The 21561-nt window shown below is 40.0% G+C and overlaps 1 protein-coding gene across 11 annotated transcripts in view; it reads left to right on the plus strand.

Moving 5' to 3' along the window:
• mtmr3 (myotubularin related protein 3) overlaps positions 1-21561 on the plus strand; it is a 67093-nt gene that overhangs the window by 33474 nt on the left and 12058 nt on the right. For 8 of the 11 annotated variants that reach the window (XR_013499380.1, XR_013499379.1, XM_078227026.1 and 5 more), the window contains 8 exons: positions 3627-3826; positions 3999-4130; positions 8084-8195; positions 8515-8713; positions 9491-9676; positions 9773-9943; positions 11022-11167; positions 14969-16445. Coding sequence is in view for 9 of the 11 variants with exons in the window: in XM_078227026.1 (XP_078083152.1) it covers positions 3627-3826; positions 3999-4130; positions 8084-8195; positions 8515-8713; positions 9491-9676; positions 9773-9943; positions 11022-11167; positions 14969-16445 (2623 nt within the window). In the remaining 2 variants the exon portion in view is untranslated. The remainder of the gene's footprint in view (positions 1-3626; positions 3827-3998; positions 4131-8083; positions 8196-8514; positions 8714-9490; positions 9677-9772; positions 9944-11021; positions 11168-14968; positions 16446-21561) is intronic. The other 3 variants (XM_078227027.1, XM_078227032.1, XM_078227033.1) reach the window with 1 other exon arrangement.

Below are 21561 nucleotides of genomic sequence, written 5' to 3' on the forward strand. Positions count from 1 at the left end.
GCTATCTGACTTGATGCTGATTTCATCTGAGTAGTTTTGGGTGCTCACAATGTTGACTCAGATCACTACATACATGCTTTCCCATCTGCAGCAGTCCAATTCCTATTTGTTGACAAATTTCTTGCACAATTATTAGAATTATCCTCTGATTTCTCTGTTCATGTGTTCCCTACACCCATATCTTGGCTGCCTCATGTTCAATTCCCTCTTTCTGTCACAGTAAGGCATTCGCTGAAAATATTAAGAGGTGGTGCACTCTTGACTTGCGTTGTTTGCAATTGTGAAACTAATGTATAATTACTGAATATCGAAAATCAAAAGATAGGACAGATGCAAAGAAAAGCAAAAGGTTGCAAGCTTTGCATGCCCTTTAACTGTATGCTACTTTTTTCTAGGTATAGTTGTACCCATGTGCCTATGTTGGAAGGTTTTCTTAATAATTTTATTACCACATTGTTCTTGATATGTTCTTCTCTTGAAGAGAGAGTTCACAAAAACTTTGCAGAAAAGTTAGTGCAGTTAATGCTGAAGATGAATGCTGTAAGCACATCTTTTTTGTTACTTTATCTAACTGTTGTGTCTTGACAAGAAGTCTCAACACCAGGTTAAAGTCCAGCAGGTTTATTTGGTAGCAAAAGCCACTAGCTTTCGGAGCGCTTGCTGCTTCTTCGTCAGGTGAGTGGGAGTTCTGTTCACAAACAGGGCATATAAAGACACAAACTCAATTTACAAAATGGTTGGAATGCGAGTCTTTACAGGTAATCAAGTCTTAAAGGTACAGATAATGTGAGTGGAGAGAGCGTTAAGCACAAGTTAAAGAGATGTGTATTGTCTCCAGACAGGACAGTTAGTGAGATTTTGGAAGTCCAGGCAAGTCGTGGGGGTTACAGATAGTGTGACGTGAACTCAAGATCCCGGTTGAGGCCGTCCTCATGTGTGCGGAACTTGGCTCTCAGTCTCTGCTCAGCAACTCTGCGCTGTCGTGTGTCGTGAAGGCCGCCTTGGAGAATGCTTACCTGAAGATCAGAGGCCGAATCCCTGTGAACACTGAAGTGTTCCCCAACAGGAAGAGAACACTCTTGCCTGGTGATTGTCGAGATGAGGAGGATCGCAACAGATCTGCTCAGATGAGGAGGATCGCAACAGACACCTCCAGACGCTGAAAGATGCCCTCATAAGAATAGGATATGGCGCTCGACTCGTCAATCGACAGTTCAGACACGCCACAGCGAAAAACCGTACCAACCTCCTCAGAAGACAAACACGGGACACGGCGGACAGAGTACCCTTCGTCGTCCAGTAGTTCCCCGGAGCAGAGAAGCTACGACATCTTATCCGGAGCCTTCAACATGTCATTGATGAAGACGAACATCTCGCCATGGCCATCCCCACACCCCCACTTCTTGCCTTCAAACAACCGCACAACCTCAAACAGACCATTGTCCGCAGCAAACTACCCAGCCTTCAGGGAACAGTGACCACGACACCACATAACCCTGCCACAGCAACCTCTGCAAGACGTGCTGGATCATCGACACTGATGCCATCATCTCACATGAGAACACCATCCACCAGGTACACGGTACATACTCTTGCAACTCGGCCAACGTTGTCTACCTGATACGCTGCAGGAAAGGCTGTCCCGAGGCATGGTACATTGGGGAGACCATGCAGACGCTATGACAGCAGATGAATGAACACCACTCGACAATCACCAGGTAAGAGTGTTCTCTTCCTGTTGGGGAACACTTCAGCGATCACGGGCATTCGACCTCTGATCTTCAGGTAAGCATTCTCCAAGGTGGCCTTCACGACACACGACAGCGCAGAGTCGCTGAGCAGAGACTAATAGCCAAGTTCCGCACACATGAGGACGGCCTCAACCGGGATCTTGGGTGCATGTCACACTATCTGTAACCCCCCACGACTTGTCTGGGCTTCCCAAATCTCACTAACTGTCCTGTCTGGAGACAATACACATCTCTTTAAACTGTGCTTAATGCTCTCCCAACTCACGTTGTCTGTACCTTTGAGACTCGATTACCTGTAAAGACTCACATTCCAACCATTATCTTGTAAATTGAGTTTGTGTCTTTATATGCCCTGTTTGTGAACAGAACTCCCACTTACCTGACGAAGGAGCAGCGCTCCGAAAGCTAGTGGCTTTTGCTACCAAATAAACCTATTGGACTTTAACCTGGTGTTGTGAGACTTCTTACTGTGTTTACCCTAGTCCAATGCCGGCATCTCCACATCATGTCTTGACAATACATACTGTTCTGCTTTTGGAGAAGCAGGCATGTGTCTAGGTTCAGCCAGTGAGCTAGTTGCTGTTGAATGAGCTTGGCTGATAATGCTGCTTAATTGACTTAAATAAGGTTTCCTTTATTCCACATTAAATGTTATGTGGAATTTGAAGTATCAACAATAGCTCACAAAGACCTGGAAACTTTTTTTCACCACTTTAACATTATGTTGGACTACTACCATGCTGACCTGACTTGTCCTGTCCTGTCCAGTGTTTAGCTTTTTCTTTATAAGATGGTCATCAGTTTACAAAAAATTAAGATGTATCGCAGCTATTGAAATTCAAAGAAATGCCAAACTTAAAAATAACACTTCACCTTTCTAAAGGTTTTAGCAATTATTTAAACAATTATCATTTTTGTGACTATGCCCAAGCAAAAAGCACAAGTTTATATACCACACCATGTCTTCCGGATGTTACAAGCACACCACACTTCATGAATTACTTTTTGGGGCAGATTTTCCTGTTTCTGCCCACCACGGGAATCATAGAGGATGAAGAGCGGACCATGGAAATGTCCGTTGACCTTGGGCGGGATTTTCTGGTTTTGGGGCGAGCACAGTCGGAAAATCTTGCCCTTTTGTGTTGTGGTAATTTATGTAGGCAAACATAGCAGAAAATTTCCTCAAAGATCCCAGTAAGAAGTAAATAAATCTAACCTGTTTTTTTAAGGTTATTCTTTCCATCATTTTATCTTCCCCCCCCCCCAACCCCCATTTAAGACCAATAGCAATCCATTTTGATCAGTTGCACTCGTGACTCTACTACACAAAGATAGAACAGATTTGTGATACTTTCTTACACTTCAACACTTGAACTTTGTCTCCTCAGAGCAGAGCAACCAAGATTTTAAACAGTGAAATGGCAGACCATGGGCACAAATAAATGTCCCAGCAATCATTCATTATAACCATATTTTTGTTTAGAAAAATGGGAATTTTATCCTTTTGCATGGATCTTTATGTCTGTTAACGTTCTCCGCTATGTTAAGCGGACATCTTGTTCTTGGATCTATCCTACTGATCTGAAACTGGTTCCTATGTGGTCTACAAAATACCTCTGTTTTTGTTTACTCCCCCTACAGATAAACAGGTGAATAAACAAAAAAAATTACAGAACTTGCGTTCCATTGTTTCCCCACTGTTATAGCTGTGATCTAGAACCTTGTGTGTGGTAGGCTGATGCTACCCAATCCATTCGTCTTTAAAGGTCAAACTCCCAGATCTACTTACCCAATCTAAACTCAATCTCAATTGAATCATTACCGCTAATAAAAAAACTTTTATACTTTATAAATACTTTTTTTCTGCTATTTCAGGCACCAGGGCAACGGAGCAGTGATAGCGCGTTGTGGTCAGCCAGAAGTCAGTTGGTGGGGCTGGAGGAATGCAGATGATGAGCACCTAATACAGTCTGTTGCAAAAGCTTGTGCCATGGACAGCAGTCCCACCAAACATGTTAATGGCAACTGTATACGAGATTTTTCTAATGGTAGTGACCTGTCTGATGGGGAATTTGGTAAGAGTTGTAATGGTTTGTCTTTGCACATTGCTGAACAGTAGAATAAATGTTATGTTTCCGGTTAATGTCACATTGTTCTAGTGGCACTTTTGTTGATGTGATTTTTTTTTTTCTTGTTCATACTTCGTAACACTGCTCTGAACTAGGCTTAATTGTCTTTTCGTTTTAGATTCTTCAATGACTAATCCAGCTGGAGTAGAAAATTTATGCAGTCCACCACATAAGCTTTTAATATTGGATGCTAGGTCATATGCAGCAGCTGTGGCTAACAGGGCAAAGGGCGGTGGGTGTGAATGCCCTGGTAAGTGTCAAAATGTGAATAATAGTGCTGGATAGAACATTTAAAACTGGTCCAGCTTTTATTTCAAGATTTATAGAAATGGCAAACCAGTCTTTGAAGGCTAATAATGGCAGATTTTTGGATCAAAAAGTTGTCTATTGATTAATACCCAAATTTAATGAATGTTCTCCCTTATCTCTCTACCGTAACTAATTTATATCATCAGTATTTTGCAAGTAATTAATAAAGGCAATAACTCACCTTTTGACTCCCCAAAGCCTGTCCTCCTCCTTCAAGGCACAAGTCTTGCAATATGATGACATACTCTCTATTTGCCTGGATGAATGCAGCTCCAACAACACCATTCAGGACAAAGCAGCCCACTCGATTAGCACCCCTTCTACAACCATTCATCCCCCTCTACCACTGACGAACAGTGGCAGCAGTGTGTACCACCTGCAACAGGATTTCCCAAACATTTCCAGTCACGAACCCCTTGTGACCTCCCAAGAGCATCGGGGAACCCCAAACATTTTAATCATGTTGATGCATTTTAGCACCCCCCCACCCACCATGAGTCCCCTCTCCCCATGGCCCCTCTCACGTAGCATTTAATTTATTTGCCTGGATTTACTTTTTTTTTAATGCATTCTCGCGATGTGATTGACTCTGCCAACCTAATTTTTCTTTCTTGGTAGCAGTATTTACCTTTGCTGCTGCTCCACTGCACAGGCAGCTGCATTGCTTGCTCAGCCATTTTTCTGCCCACAAACAGGAAAAAAAACAGATCAAATTGACCAATCAGAGCCCTGCCCCTGAGCATTGGCTACTGATAGGTTGATGTGGAGATGCCAGCGTTGGACTGGGGTAAACACAGTAAGAAGTCTCACAACACCAGGTTAAAGTCCAACACGTTTATCTGGTAGCAAAAGCCACTAGCTTTCGGAACAGGCTGTTCCTTCATCAGGTGGGTGGGAGTTCTGATCACAAACAGGGCACAAAGACACAAACTCAATTTACATGAATAATGATTGGAATGTGAGTCTTTACAGCTAATCAAGTCTTAAAGGTACAGATAATGTGAGTGGAGGGAACATTAAGCACAGGTTAAAGAGATGTGTATTGTCTCCAGACTGGACAGTTAGTGAGATTTTGCACATCCAGGCAAGTTGTGGGGGTTACAGATAGTGTGACATGATAGGTTGACCAGTGAGCTTACCAGAAGCCAATGCTCAGAGGGGGGCTCTGATTAATTTGTTTCTTTTTGTTTCATTTGTGGCTGTTGTTCTTTGTTGAACCTTTGTGTGGATAAATGTGAGGTTATCCTGACGAAGGAGCAGCGCTCCAAAAGCTTGTGATTTCAAATAAATCTGTAGGACTATAACCTGGTGTCGTGTGACCTCTCATCTTAATTTCTTCTTGAAATCTCACAACGTTTTGGCCTCAACTACATTCTTTGGTAGTGAATTTCACACTTTCACCGCCCTCTGGGTGAAGAAATTTCTCCTCGCCTCAGTTCTAAAAGGTTTACCCCTTATCCTCGAACTCTGACCCCTAGTTCTGGACTCCCCCACCATTGGGAACATTCTTTCTGAATCTACCCTGTCTAACCCTGTTAGAATTTTATAAGTTTCTATGAGATCTTCTCTCAGTTTTCTAAACTCCAGTGAATATAATCCTAACCGACTTAGTTTCTCCTTGTATGACAGACCTGCCATTCCAGGAATCAGCCTGATATACCTTTGCTGTACTCCCTCTATAACAAGGACATCCTTCCTCAGATAAGGACACCAAAACTGCGCACACTGCTCCAGGTGTGGCCTCACCAGCACCCTGTATAATTGCAGCAAAACATCCCTATTAGTGTTCTTAAATCTTCTTGCTATGAAGGCCAACATGCCATTTGACACCTTTACTGCATGCTTACTTTCAGTGACTGTTGCATGAGGACACCAAGTTCTCATTGAGTATCCATCTCTCTCAATTTACATCCATTCATGTAGTAATCTGTCTTCCTATTATTGCTACCAAAGTGGATAACCTCACATTTATCCACATTATACTGCATCTTCCATGCAGATGCCCACACACTCGGCCTGAAGCATATCTGCATCCTCCTCACAGTTCATCCTCCCACCCAATTTTGTCTCATCTGTAAATTTGGAGATAATACATTGAGTTCCCTCTTCCAGATCATTAATATATAATGTGAACAATTGGGGTCCTAGCACAGGTTCCTGTGAAACCCCACTAGTCACTGCCAATCAGAAAAAGACCCATTTATGGCAAATCTTTGCTTCCTATCTGCTAACCAGCTTTCTATCCATCTCAAGACATTACCTGCAATCCCATGTGCTTTAACTTTATGTAATAGTCTGTTACGTGAGACCTTGTCGAAAGCCTTCTGAAAGTCTAAATCAACCGCATCCACTAGTTCTCATTGGTCAACTCTCCCGGTTACATCTTCAAAGTATTCTACTAGATTGGTCAAGCATGATTTCCTTTTTGTAAATCCATGCTGACTTTGTCTGATTATACCATTGCCTTCCAAATGCTGAGTTATGAAATCCTTGATGAACTGTCGCAGCTTCCCCAGTATCGACGTTGGGCTCACTGGTCTATAGTTCCCTGTTTTCTCTCCACACTTTTTGAGTAGTGGGCTCATATCAGCTACACTCCAATCTGTAGGAACCAGTCCAGAGTCCAAACAATTTTTGAAAATAACAACCAATGGATCTATTATTTCCAGGGTCGCTTCCTTAGGTACCCTGGGATGAAGATTATCAGGACCTGGAGATTTATCCACCTTCTATCCCATAAATTTCCCCAAAACCATTTCTCTACTAATGCTGATTTCCTTCAGCTCCTCACTAAAACTTCTACCTGTCAGAACTTCTAGTACATCATTTATGTCTTCCTTTGTGGAGACTGAAGCAAAGTTTGAATTTAATTCCTCGGCCATTTCTTTATTTCCCGTTATGAATTCTCCCATTTCTGACTTAAATGGCCTACATTTGATTTTGTCCATCTTTTTCTCTTTACATACCCATAGAAACTTTTACAGTCAGTTTTTTTATATTCCCTGCTTATTTGCTTTCATACACTCTTTTTTTCTCTTTTTAATCAATCCCTTGGTCCCCTTTTGCTGAATTTTAAACTGCTCCCAATCCTCAGGCCTATTGCTTTTTCTTGCCAATTTATGTCTTTCTTCCTTGAATCTGATATCTTTAATTTCCTTTGTAAGCCATGGTTTGGCCACAATTCCCTTACCACAACATCTGGAGTTCACCTAGTAGTGGAGGGAAAATATCCAGCATTACTTTAAGAACCATTTAGATAATTCATTCTGGATGGTTGAAGTAAAATGAGTGTGTAATTATTAACTTGTGATCTTCACAGGAGCATATTGTGTGGAAATACGTTTACCCTATTGGATTGAGAGGTGGGAGGGGGAGTTATTCCGAAGTTGTGATGAAGTCAAGGTCCCAGCTTTACATCTGAGCTACACTATATGGGAGTACTTTTACTTACACTGGGCAGAAAAGAGTTGGCGACATTTTCTTCTCTCAATTGCTGCCCCCCCCCCCCATCGCTTAGATGAGCATTAAAAAATACAAGTACACGTGTGTGCCCATAAAGAACAAATGTTTGAAGTATTGTGCAGGAAGGTAAATGCACTAAAGTTTAAGGAAAGTGTTTGGGGTCTGTACGCAGAACAAATACATTTTTTGTACTTGGCCTTGCACTGCTCGTCAGATCTGATTGCACTTGCCTACACATTGTTTGCTACTTAACTTCATTGGAGAAAGTTGTGGACTGGCAGAAACAGAGAACCCTGGAATATGTTTAAGAAATGATTAAATTCAAGTGGGGAAGAATAAGATCATTCTTCGTTGTAAGTGTTGGCATTACAGAAAATAGGTTTTTTTTAATATATGTAACTTATCATTTTCCAAATGTTATTTCTCTTGCAGAATATTACCCCAACTGTGAAGTAGTATTCATGGGTATGGCAAATATTCACTCCATTCGGAAGAGTTTTCAGTCATTGAGGTTTCTCTGCACACAGATGCCAGATCCTGCCAAGTAAGTTTTAAATTTTTTCTTCTTCGCTCAAAGGTTGGAAAACATTTAGCAGTTTTATTTTTGCTTATAATGTTTGAATTATGTGGAAAGTGAACATAATTTATATTTCAGACAAAATAACTAACGGTTTTGCCTTGAATCATTCGTTTTGGCAAGTTGTAGTTAAAACAGCACTATTTTAAATGCAAAAGAAGCCATCAAGGTGTGGGTCAAATTAAAATCTTATCTCTAATAATGAAATTCAATGTTTTATTTGTTTGAAGCAGAGGGACACAAATTAATCTAAAATATTCTCCTGATTGTTTTGACCTTTGATCAGCAGTTGGTTATCAGCTTTAGAAGGTACCAAATGGCTTCAGCATCTATCCATGCTCTTAAAAGCAGCGCTACTTGTAATTAATGCAGTCGATCGAGACCAGCGGCCAGTTCTAGTGCACTGTTCTGATGGCTGGGACCGAACACCACAAATAGTGGCTCTATCAAAATTACTGCTGGATCCTTACTACAGAACCATAGAGGTGGGTGTCTGCTAAGTTTTATTGGAACTTTATGTTAAAAGATTACATTAGCAATTTATTAAACACTGCCGATTAGGGAAGTTAAAGTTTGAAAATATTAGAGGTATTGCAAAGCACATACATTTCTAAAAGCTGTGTTTAATTGAACTTTAAAACAATTTGAGTATGTTTTGCTTGTGAAATAAGAAAAATCTTCAGGAGGAACACATTTGGAAATGATTTGATTAATTCAAATATTTGCATGTCATCAACAATGGAAAACATTGACTCAAATGGGGGATTTTCACAGTAACTTCATTGCAGTGTTAATGTAAGCCTACTTGTGGCACCAATAAATAAACTTTAAATGTTCATGTTTTGCTCTGAAAATACTACACTTAAATTGAAAATAAAAATTATTGTAACGCATGCTTTCTTTGCACTTGTTTTCTGTTTGGTATGTTTTTAAAGAGAACACTGAAATTCCAAGTGGCAATTTCACATTGCGTGGCTTTTTTAAAAAAAAATTGCTAGTTCATGCTTGCAGAAATATGTTGAAAATGTTTAGCATACTCTGCTTATTCAAGTGATAAACACATCACCAGATCAGTTAGATGAGTAATTTGTTTGAGGCCATGTTATTACATATGCATCTAAAAACAACAAAACTAACTTATCTGTAGTATTTGTTCATGTTCCAAAATCAGAGCAATGGTAAATTTTTAAATCTTAATAAATATTCACCAATAATACTGCTACTTGCCTGAGTTTTAATGCAAACAGCTACATATTTTACAGGGTTTTCAGGTACTTGTGGAAACAGAATGGCTAGATTTTGGTCATAAATTTGCTGATCGCTGTGGCCATGGTGAAAACTCAGATGATGTTAATGAACGCTGTCCTGTGTTTCTTCAATGGCTGGATTGTGTCCATCAGCTACAGAGGCAGTTCCCTTGCTCGTTTGAGTTTAATGAAGCATTCCTTGTAAGTAGTGTGTTTTTTTTGTTGTACTTTTCCTCTGGAGCAGGCGACTAAAATTGAACATAAATGACTTAATTTATTCCTTTTTGTTTATTCTAGGCTAAATTGGTGCAGCATACATATTCTTGCCTTTTTGGAACATTCCTGTGCAACAGTGCAAAGGAGCGTGAAGAGAAACATACTCAGGAAAGAACCTGCTCTGTTTGGTCCCTATTGAGGCCTGCTAACAAAGCCTTTAAAAATCTCCTGTACACCTCGCAATCTGAAACTGTACGTTTGCTTACATTCATTTCTGTAAGATGATCATGGTACATAATTTGCTTTCTTTAATTCAATACAAAATTATCTCTTACTACATCAAAATATTATTCAGTATTTCACTCAGTAAAAGACATGCGTATGTAGAAAGCCAATTAGGTGGTAAAGTTTGCATGCTTTTGCTTTGCTATTACATAAACATCTAAATGAGTAACTTGTCAGTTTCAGAAACTGAAAATGATGCTGTATGCTTTAGAATATTTTGGGGAATTTTTCATCAGTCATTATTTTTCAAGCACTTTGTCAGTGGAGTGGAGGCTACTAGTTAATTTCCTTCACCAAATTTATTTATTAAGGGACCATTTAGAAATAATAGGAATAGAAATAAAGTAGATGAAGAAATCCAGTTGTAAGAACACAAGCAGCAGAAAGTTGAGTTTCTGGTAAGGAGAAATGAGAAGATTGAGTCAAGTATCAGTACGTTCGCTTTTAACGAAGTAAGTCAGATTATGTTAGATCTAAAATTTTATCTTCAAGTGAGCTTTCTAATTTGTAGAATCTGAGAGGTTGCATTTCTGGATACTCAAGTACATTGTATAGAATCTTTGAGAGTAATAACTTAACGTTATTCAATATTTAGAAATGACGTGCGAGAAACTGAATCATTTCTTGTACTCTGATAACAATAACTTAATGAAAGATTACAATTTTCATTTAGGGTGCTGACTTTTCATGTTCTCGACCTGAAGTGTTAACTCTGTTTCTCTCCTCACAGATGTTGCCTGATATGCAGAGTATTCATAGCCTTTTCTGTTTTTATTTTAGATTCTCAGCATTTGTAGTATTTTGTTTTTGTGTTACAATTTTCATTCCCGGGATCAAGATTGATCGCATTTCATTTAAGATCTTGATTGTATATGTTTTGCTAATTATTTGTTTTTTGTTAATACTTAATGCTCAATCTTGCTTGATAGAAAGCAATACAATATAAATTAGATTTTGTTTAATGCATGTAAGCATCTTAAAAGGTTCAACGGTCAACATTTTTGGGTTGCATATCCTAATAAAAATGCTTCAACATCTAAACTAGGTACTACATCCAGTGTGCCATGTAAGGAATTTGATGCTTTGGAGTGCAGTGTACATCCCCAATTCATCTCCCTCAACTCCTGCTGATGACCATTGTGCACCTTATCCAGTTCCAAGGTCCATCCCTGAAGAGCAGCCATTGGGAAGGTAAAATTCAAGCTGAGAATCTGCTCGTGTGAAGTAAGATCATTACAACTTGTGCTATGAACAAGCAGGGATGTTTAATATTGTGAGATTAAGCAATCAGTTGGCAAAAATTTAATCATTAATCTACTGATCCGTGTATATGGCCTTACCTTAAATATATTTAATGCAACAATTAAATTGGCTCGAACATAACATGGGAATTAGGAGCAGGAGAAGATAATACTGAGCCTCCTCCGCCTCTATAATCATGGCTGATCTTCAGCTCCACTTTCTCCCTTGATTCCCTGAGAAACCAAAAATCTGTCAATCTCAGCCTTGAATATATTCAGTGATGGCACACCTACAGGCCTCAGGAGTGGAGAATTCCAAAGATTCACAACTCTTTGAATGAAGAAATTTCTCTTCATCCAAGTTCTCAATGATTGTTATCCTGAAACTCTGTCCCCTTTTCTAGATTGCCTAGCCAATGGAAACAATACCTCAGTCTCGGTCAAGTCCCTTCATAATCTTGAATGTTTCAATTAGATCACCCCTCATTCTTCTAAATGCCAGAGAAAGGGAAACCTTTGAAGTAGATTGGAGTGAAAGTTCTAGATTTGCATTATCCATTTGGGAAAAGCAGCTTTCTAACTGTCGTCTTCACAGTGATTTCTTGTTCACAAAACTCTTCCAAGTTATTTGGCAATCCAACTTTTCTTCCAAAGCTGACTTAATATTTTAAATTTGGAAATACAGACATATGTTGATGTATATTTTGGCATTTAGTGGTGCTGTGTACTTCAACATTTTAATTTATCCTTAAAATATAGAAACTGGAGCAGGTAATGCAGCCCCTCAAGCTTGTTCTGCCAATCAATTCAATCATTGCTAATCTGTATCTTATCTATCCTTGTTGGTTCCATAACCTTGAGTAGCCTTGCATGAGAGAGAATATGAATTTCAATTTGTGGCTTAAGTTCCAGATTTGCACTATTTTTGTGAAGAGCAGCTTTCTGACATTGCTCCTAAATGCCCTAACTCTAGTGTTACGCGCCCTTGTTCTAGACTCCTTCCACCAAAGGAAATAATTCCTTTCTATCTACCCTATCAAATCCTTTAATTATCTTGAGCATCTCAATTAGATTACCCCTTAATCTTTCATATTCAAGGAAGTACAAATCTATTCTATGCAACCTTCCTTTATAATTTTAACCTTTTAACACTAGAATAATTCTGGTTTATCTGTATTGCACCCCTAAAAGGTCAGTGTATCCTTCCTGAAATATAGTGTCCAGAATTGAATGTAGTACTCCAGATGAGATCTAAATGGAGCGCTCTTAAAAACTGCAATGTAACGTCAATCCTTTTGTATTTCAGTCCTCTTGAAATGAGTCAATATTTCATTAACTTCTTTAATTTTTGTACCTGTTCACTAGCTCTTGGTGATTTCTAAACATGGTCATACAAATTTCTCTCATTCTCCACAAATTTCTAGCTTATTGCAATTGAGAAGATACTGTGATCCATCTTTTAGGTTAAAAGTACATGACCTCGCACTTTGCTATTTTGAATTCCATCAGACACGTTTTTAACCCTTCTTCATCTATCATGTGCCCCATTGCAACTTTCTGCTGTATCTCTATTGACAGTGTCACCTAGATTGAATTTTAATTATCAAGAAATTTAAATAAATAATTGCAATTTACCAAATAATTTTCAAGATTCACTTAAACCATTTAATGTTGACTGTTGCCTTCAGTTCAATGTTTGTTACAGTTGACTGCCTGCATCTGGATGCTAAATTAGACCAAATACATTGGGCCAGAATGGCCAATCTCCAGGGGGTTGTACCCCGGTGGTATCCCAAAAGATGCTCTGGGAAACACCAATTCCCCCCACCCTCCCAGTAACCTTGCATGCAAGGACGGCCTGGCATTTGCCCTGGGAGCCCGCCTATATTGCAATTTAAATTGAAGGTTTTTGATGGATCCAACTCTCTTCTCAAACTATTGCGCTGTTGCCTTGCACTTTTCTCACCCGAGTCAGAAGGTCGGACAAGAACTGTGCAGCTCCCAACTAAGGTAAGTAAAAAAGAGTAGAGTGTCAATCTGACTGTGATTGCCATTCCTCGGAAGTTCTGACCCTAAGAATTTGTGTGAACATTAAGCATTAACCTTAAAACAAAACAGTGGTGGTGATTCTTCCAAAAAAATTTAAATGTTGAATTCATGTAAAAACTGGAGTAAGTCACGCTGGTTTTTTTCAGCGGGAGTTTCAAAATGAATCTCCCACATTCTGTGCATTGCTGAGTGCACTAGCGTGAATCACTCCAGAAATCAGTGGGCAGGGCCTATTCCCACTGGAGAGGCCAGTAGCATAGTGTTGAGTGGGCCACTGCGCTTGTGCTGATCTGTCAGCACTGAGATCGGCGGATGCGCAGTGGCCCTGCACTTGGGGCCTCCTGATCACTGGTCAGTCAGCACAGCAACCACTGCTCCACCCCACCCCCCCGAACATGCTCAGGCCAACCTTGAACCCCAGTCCACCTCTGTCTCCTCCCCGCAGCCCAAATCTCCCAATCCCGCTACCAACTCTCCCAGCAGGCTAAACCCCAGCCCCAATCACTGGCCTCCCTCCCTCTGTCACTCAGAAAAATTTAGCGTGGCAGCAGGACCCCCTGTCTGCTTGGTGGGCATGTGCAGTGCTGGGGGCCCAGGCTGGCATGCCAAGGTGGCAATGCACAGAGGTTACTCCCCCTCCCTGGCACCTGGCTCTGCGCCGATTTCTGGCGTGGAGCTGGCGATGCCAAAAATCTGTCTGCCAGAGATGCAGGGAGCCTGCGAAACAGCCTCCACTCTAGTCTCCTGGCCCGCTGCGCTACTAAAGCAGCACAGCGGGTTGGGAGAATCGTCCCGTGTGTTTGGGAAAGAAGGTGAGTGCAGAAACCTGCTTTGTTGCATCTGAAAGAAACCAGTGAGTCTACATTTTCTTTGAAAGAGATTGTTGCTTAAAATTCAACACAGGTAATGAACGGTTGTTTCCTCCTGTTTAAGTGTAGATTTTAAATTTAATGAATTTGAAAACTGCAGAGATTCTGCTGTGGATCACAGCATGAAACTGTCCAGCTCTAGTTTTATGCCGATGCATTTCTTAAATGTATCTATAGTCAATGTTTCTTTGACGAGATGTGCTCTTCAAAGGGCACATAGCTATTTGGGTGCAGTGTGGGGATAATTGTGCCAACTTTTTACAAGTATGAAAATATGGCCCATTTTGCTGCTACATGTGTGAAAGAAATATGGTCAGTTTTATCAATTGAACAATATAAAACCCTAACTCAGCAACCTAGATGCATCAAATAGCCTGCTTAATCTTGCTACTGATGAATATAGTGTTGGGCTTATAGAAAGGAAAGAACTAATTTTGAGTTTTTTCTATAATTATTTGAATAACATTTAGCAACTCAACAAAACAGAAATGTTTAGGGTTTTTTTCGTAAGGACCAATTGACCATCGGCATCTCTCTGCTAGAAAGAGACAAATGATGTATAGCTTGAGGGGTACCACTCCACATTGAGCATAGACAAGGAGACTAGCCTCCATGAGCTTTGTCAGCCAGTATGGGAATTGAACCTGTGCTGTTGGTATAAATCTGCACAGCTGTTTAGTCAACTGAGCTTACCGACCCTTTTTACTAATCACTACTTGACTATTAATAGCTATTCCATTTTCCAATCACAGTTGTGTAGATGAAAAGAAACTAGGATTAATTACTAATATATTAAACAGTTAATTAATAAATTTATATCTTTGTTACCAAAGGTTACCAAAGACTAGATCATTTGACAACTTGACAACAGTTTGCGATAATCCTGGACCTACAGCAAATAGACGCTCCAGTGATCCAAGCCTAAATGAGAAATGGCAGGAACATCGCAAGTCACTGGAACTTAACAGTGTTGGAATAGGGGGAATGATGGATGGGAATGGACTAGATGATTCCTTTAACAGTGAAGTACTGGAATTGGGAAAACTAGGAAAGAATCCCTTAGGAGCTGAACTTTCTGTGGCTGCTGGTGTTGGGGAAGGTCAAATTGAAAATATTTTACAAGAAGCCTCTAAAGAAGATAGCGGGTTAGAGGAACAGTCGAAGGATGCAACTGTAACAGAATTAAAACAAGTCGCAAATGTTTTAAGTAGTGAAAATGAGCTTGACAGTGCCCTGAATAATCAATTGGTGACATTTGTCACAGACTCTTCAGAAACGTTGGCTCTTAATGAAATAAAAAGTACTGAGCCTGTTTCTAGGCTTATTACAAGCTCAGAAGAAGAGACCCAGGATGGGTTCTTGGAGTCTATTAATCAGAATCAAATGTTATCTGATATAGATGTTGAGTTCAGTAAGGTTGCAACTGATAACCCATCAAGTTATACAAAACCGTGTACTGCAGCAGAGGATGTTATTGACTCATATATTGAAACAGAAAATCAATATACTACAACACAACTTTGCTTACCATATTTAACCACTCCAGACAAGCTGGAGGAGAAGATTTCTACTTTAGAAAGTTCTACCGAAACTTTAACAGAAGATGGAGCAAAGCAGGAAGTGCCACAAAACTACTCTAATAAACTTATTTTGAATACCAGGGCCAATGGTACCATGGTACCTGCTGTAGACTCTGAAAATAGTTTTTCTCAGTTTATACCTGAAAACCAGGATATGGTAGTGAAACCAAGATCTGCAACTGATCCACATAGGACTTCAGATAAAAGCATTCAGAGTATACAGCCTCCTCCTTGTGCCTTGTCTTTAAGCGAATGTAAAGATGGATTTGTTCCTAACGGAGAAGTCAGTAGTGAAAATACAGTAATGGATAAAGCAGCAGACTTTGGAAGTGGTACTCAAAGAAATATCACAGCTAATGGACTCTGTATAAACGGAGAGGAGTTGAGGGGGAAAATGGTGTTAAGTAGACAGGTTTCAGCAGCTAGTTGCAGCTCTTTGCAATTTCCATCTGGCCATTTTAGAAACCCTCAATCCAAGTGGCCACATTACTACTCTGGAAAACAGCAGCCGGTAGCAAGCCCAGATCAACCTACACGAAGCCATTTGGATGACGATGGGCTGGCCACATACAATGATGTTATTCAACAGCGACTTCGTCAGATAGAGGCAGGTCACCAACAAGAGGTAGAAACTTTGAAAAAACAGGTACAAGAACTGTGGAGCAGGCTGGAGTGCCAGCATTTTAGCAATTCATCTCTGCGTTTTAATGGAGATTTTAGTGATGAAGTGGTAAGTATAGGAAATTTCTCTCTTCCTACATTCTGAATGCTGACTGTGCAGTTTTCTTGTGTACAACTTTTAGTTTATTTGTAATTAAACTGTCAGATCTTTGGTTTTCAATTTAATCTGATAGTTTGGGTTTAATGTTGATGGTTTGTGAACAACTATTCTACCTCGGGTGTGTGTTTGTTCTCAATGTGACACCGAATAGTGTTGCGTTTACACTGGCTTGTTCTTTTGGTTAACCGTACCAATGTCTGGATCCTGATAGTCTATTGAGAATCTTCATGCTTTCATTTGCTCTCGATGAGTGACTTGTCGGTACAACAAAGAATATCATACAAGTTCTTTCTATATTCATTTGATTTCATTCTTGTATATTTGTTTGTATGATGTGGAGATGCCGGCGTTGGACTGGGGTGAACATAGTAAGAGTTTTGACAACACCAGGTTAAAGTCCAACAGGTTTATTTGGTAGCAAATACCATTAGCTTTCGGAGCGCTGCTCCTTCGTCAGATGGAGTGGATGGAGTGGAATTTCCACTCGATCTGACGAAGGAGCAGCGCTCCGAAAGCAATGGTATTTGCTCCCAAATAAACCTGTTGGACTTTAACCTGGTGTTGTCAAAACTCTTACTGTATTTGTTTGTAGCCAGAGCATCTTCATTAATCGATTTTTGTCTCCACCAATTTTGCACATTTCCTCCAAAGTAACTCGAGGGTTATTCTTGGTGGTCCTGACCATTTCCATCCAAGTGCTTCCCTTGGCAGCATTGTCCATAGATATGGGTGAACTTCTACATGTATGCAGTTGACACACAAATCAGTTGTTTGACATCTTCACTGCCTCTATCTTATCCCATACTTGTCAACATCAGTCTTTGAGCCACAATTTTCTCCAGCTAAACATGAAAACCAGAACCACAATTTTTTTGTTCCTGCCATAAACGCCATATTCTTATCAACAAATCCATCCCTCGTCCTGGCCACTGTGTTGCCAAACTGGACTGCAACCTCAGTGACTGTCTGTTGCAACATCTGTAATGATGCACGACCGCCCCTACTTCAGCATATCCACTGCAGAAACCTTCAAACATGTTTTTTGTTATCTCTAGACTGGATCATTGCTCCTCTGGGCTGTTTTCCATCCTGCACTCTAAATTTGAACTCTTACCTGTTCTGAACTCTGCTACCTGTATCCCATCCTGCACCATGCCCTGCCCCTATTTCAAATCTCTCTTTGCAAATCCACTAAGGCTTCTGGTTCCAAACACCTCAGATTTAAAATTATTTTTGGCACTTTTAGATTCCTTCATGACTTCACCCCTTCCTATCTCTGTAACCTCCTTCAACCTTACAAACCCCAAACTTCCAATTCCACCATCTGACCTCTTTTTATTTACCCTCCTCTCCTTCACCTATCATGAGTAGCAATATATTCTGCCCAAAATCTTTAACTCTAATATAAAAACAGGAAATATTTTTATTTTATTTTCTTCTATCTGCTTTCCATCATCCACAATATTTTGCTTTCATAATATTCCACTAACTCCAGAACCCTTGCACCTCTCTCTCCAACTCCTCCTTTTAGCCACTCGCTAAACAAATATGTTTGAACAAGCTTTTGGTTACCAATCCTAATGTCTCCTTGTCTTATATCCATTCTCTGATCATGCTTCTGAAGTGTCTTGGGACAATTTTCCATCTCCTATTAAAACGAGTTGTGATACAATAGTGACACGAGAATGAGTGATAATTTAAATAGAGCAACAGAAAGAGGATCAAATAATGTATATACTATAGAACATAGAACAGTACAGCACAGAACAGGCCCTTCGGCCCACGATGTTGTGCCAAGCTTTATCTGAAACCAAGATCAAGCTATCCCACTCCCTATCATCCTGGTGTGCTCCATGTGCCTATCCAATAACTGCTTAAATGTTCCTAAAGTGTCTGACTCCACTATCACTGCAGGCAGTCCATTCCACACCCCAACCACACTCTGCGTAAAGAACCTACCTCTGATATCCTTCCTATATCTCCCACCATGAACCCTATAGTTATGCCCCCTTGTAATAGCTCCATCCACCCGAGGAAAGAGTCTTTGAACGTTCACTCTATCTATCCCCTTCATCATTTTATAAACCTCTATTAAGTCTCCCCTCAACCTCCTCCACTCCAGAGAGAACAGCCCTAGCTCCCTCAACCTTTCCTCATAAGACCTACCCTCCAAACCAGGCAGCATCCTGGTAAATCTCCTTTGTACTCTTTCCAGCGCTTCCACATCCTTCTTATAGTGAAGTGACCAGAACCGCACTCAATATTCCAAATGTGGTCTCACCAAGGTCTTGTACAGTTGCAGCATAACCCCACGGCTAGTTAAGATAGTGACGTAAAATTTTTTATAGCTTGCAATTTAAATAACAACACAATCCCTACCATTGCGAACATCACAATTTTGAAACCAAGACTTAAAATAAATGGGCTTTCCCAATATGTAACAGCACAAAACTGTTGGGAAATGCTGCACAATAAATATTCCAGTATTTTTAAAACTAAAACTCAAAATATTTTTGCTTTTTATTTTTATAATGCTCAAAGCTTAACATTGATTATTTATTGGATGTTAGTATAAATGGCTACAGATCTTATCTTTTTAATGTGCTAATCAGGAAATTGATCCAGTAATTTAGTTTGACAGAGATGGTTGTTCTGAGTTTAATTTTCCAAACAATGACAAACTGACTTAAAATTGGTCGTCATTTCCACTATTACACAAAGCATGGTGGAATGTGGAATAATAGAACCTGTCACCCCCCAATGGAATTATTTAATGTTGTTGGAATTTCACCATTAAATTGGCTAAGCAGTGTGCTTGTTTTCTTGCTCCTACCTGCTTTCAACTGTAGTTCATCACATTAGAATAAATGAAAAATACAAATTTACAAAATATAAATCAAATGATGTACGTGCATGTCTCCTTATGGTTTTCATTGTATTTTGTGCTGATATTTTGATTGGAATGAGTGCATAATTATTACAATTATTTTGTTGACGTGGGTAATAAAAACAATTAACAAATTTTAACTGATGTCCACCTAAAATTTTAGAGTTGCCGTAGCGCACTCCAAGTTATTTTGTACAACTCTTTGGAATAATCTACATGTGTATTTAATAGTTTGTATATATTTATTAGAAGATCGTGCTGAATAAAATAGCTTCTTTACATTTGGTATAAAATTAGTATTGATTTAAGTTTCAGAATGGAGGGTTATGGTTTGGTCATACAGTTAACAGTTTTGAAAGATCTACAGAATTTACTGGAATGCATTACGTAACCAACAACACTCTAAGTAAGAGCTACTGTTGTGCACTATTATGGAAGGCTGATGAGAGAATCTGCTCCAGTTCCCTTGCTGCTAATGTGTTTCTTATCAAATGATTTAAATGCCTGATGTTCAGCATTTTGGAAGTGATGGTGAATGACAAAATGGAAAATTATCATCATGAGACAAAGTGAGGACAAACGTAGTGATAGCAAAGAGAGAATCAGTTAGGGGAATGTAAATGGGTGAGGAAGAGTTTAAAACTTTATTTGTATTTTTACTTTTAGGACTATAATCAGGTTTGTTTAAGCAGCAGTCAAATGAACTCCAATACTAACAGCACAAAAACACTGAAAACCCGCATCTGTGCCATTGTTGCATCCAGACTTGTTTATTCTAATGCTCACCAGCAGGTCTCCCACCTTCCACTCTAAATTTCATTTTGTGCGAATTCTGATGCTTGTACACTACTTGCATCAAGTTCCATTCCTATATCTAGCCTGCATTGGCTCCCAGTTCAACAATGCATTGAGTTTAAAATTCTCCTGCTATTCAAATCCCTCCGGGACCTCACCACTCCCCATCTCTGTAACCTTCCTGTGTATCTGCAATATCCATTGCTCCAACATTAATGGCCATGCCTTCAGCAGTTTAGAATCTAAGCTTTGAAATTCCTTCCCTAAACAACATCTCTCACTCTTCTCCCTTAAAATTTACCTTTAACCAAGCTTTGTATGCATAGAAACATGCAGCAGGAATAGGCCATTCAGCCTTTCAAGCCATTTATTATGATCATGGCTAATCATCAAATTCAATACCTGAATCCGCCTTCCCCCTATGTCTCTTGACCCATTTAGCCCCAAGAGCTACATCTAATTCCTCCTTGAAATCACACAACGTTTGACCTCAACTACTTTCTGTGGTAGTGAATTTCACAGATTTAGAAATCATAGAAACCCTACAGTGCAGAAGGAGGCCATTCGGCCCATTGAGTCTGCACCGACCACAATCCCACCCAGGCCCTACCCCCACATATTTACCCGCTAATCCCTCTAACCTACGCATCTCAGGACTCTAAGGGGCAATTTTCAACCTGGCCAATCAACCTAACCCGTACATCTTTGGACTGTGGGAGGAAACCGGAGCACCTGGAGGAAACCCACGCAGACACGAGGAGAATGTGCAAACTCCACACACAGTGACCCAAGCCGGGAATCGAACCCAGGTCCCTGGAGCTGTGAAGCAGCAGTGCTAACCACTGTGCTACCATGCCGCCCACTCGGTGAACAAATTTCTCCTCGCCTCAGTCCTAGAATATTTACCACTTATCCTCAAACTCTGACCTGTAGTTCTGGACTCCCCCACCATTGGAAACATTCTTTCTGAATCTACCCTATCTAACCCTGTTAGAGTTTTATAAGTTTCTATGTGATTTCCCCCCTCACTCTTCTAAATGAATATAATCCTAACCCATTTAGTCTGTCCTCATGACAGTCCTGCCATCCCAGGGATTAGAGCAGTAAACCTTCACTGCACACTCTCGTATAGCAAGAACATCCTTCCTCAGATAAGGACACCAAAATTGCACACAATACTCCAGGTGTGACCTCACCGATGCCCTATACAATTGAAGTAAAACATTCCTGTTCCTATACTCACATCCTCGCGCTATGAAGGCCAACATACCATTTGCCTCCTTTTACTGCGTGCTGTACCTACATGCTTGCTTTCAGCGAATGATGGACAAGGACACCAGGGTCTCAACGAGTAACTACATCCCTCAATTTAAACCCATTCAA

Source organism: Mustelus asterias, chromosome 13 (assembly GCF_964213995.1).
Source record: "Mustelus asterias chromosome 13, sMusAst1.hap1.1, whole genome shotgun sequence".
In the NCBI taxonomy this organism is placed as follows: Eukaryota; Metazoa; Chordata; class Chondrichthyes; order Carcharhiniformes; family Triakidae; genus Mustelus; species Mustelus asterias.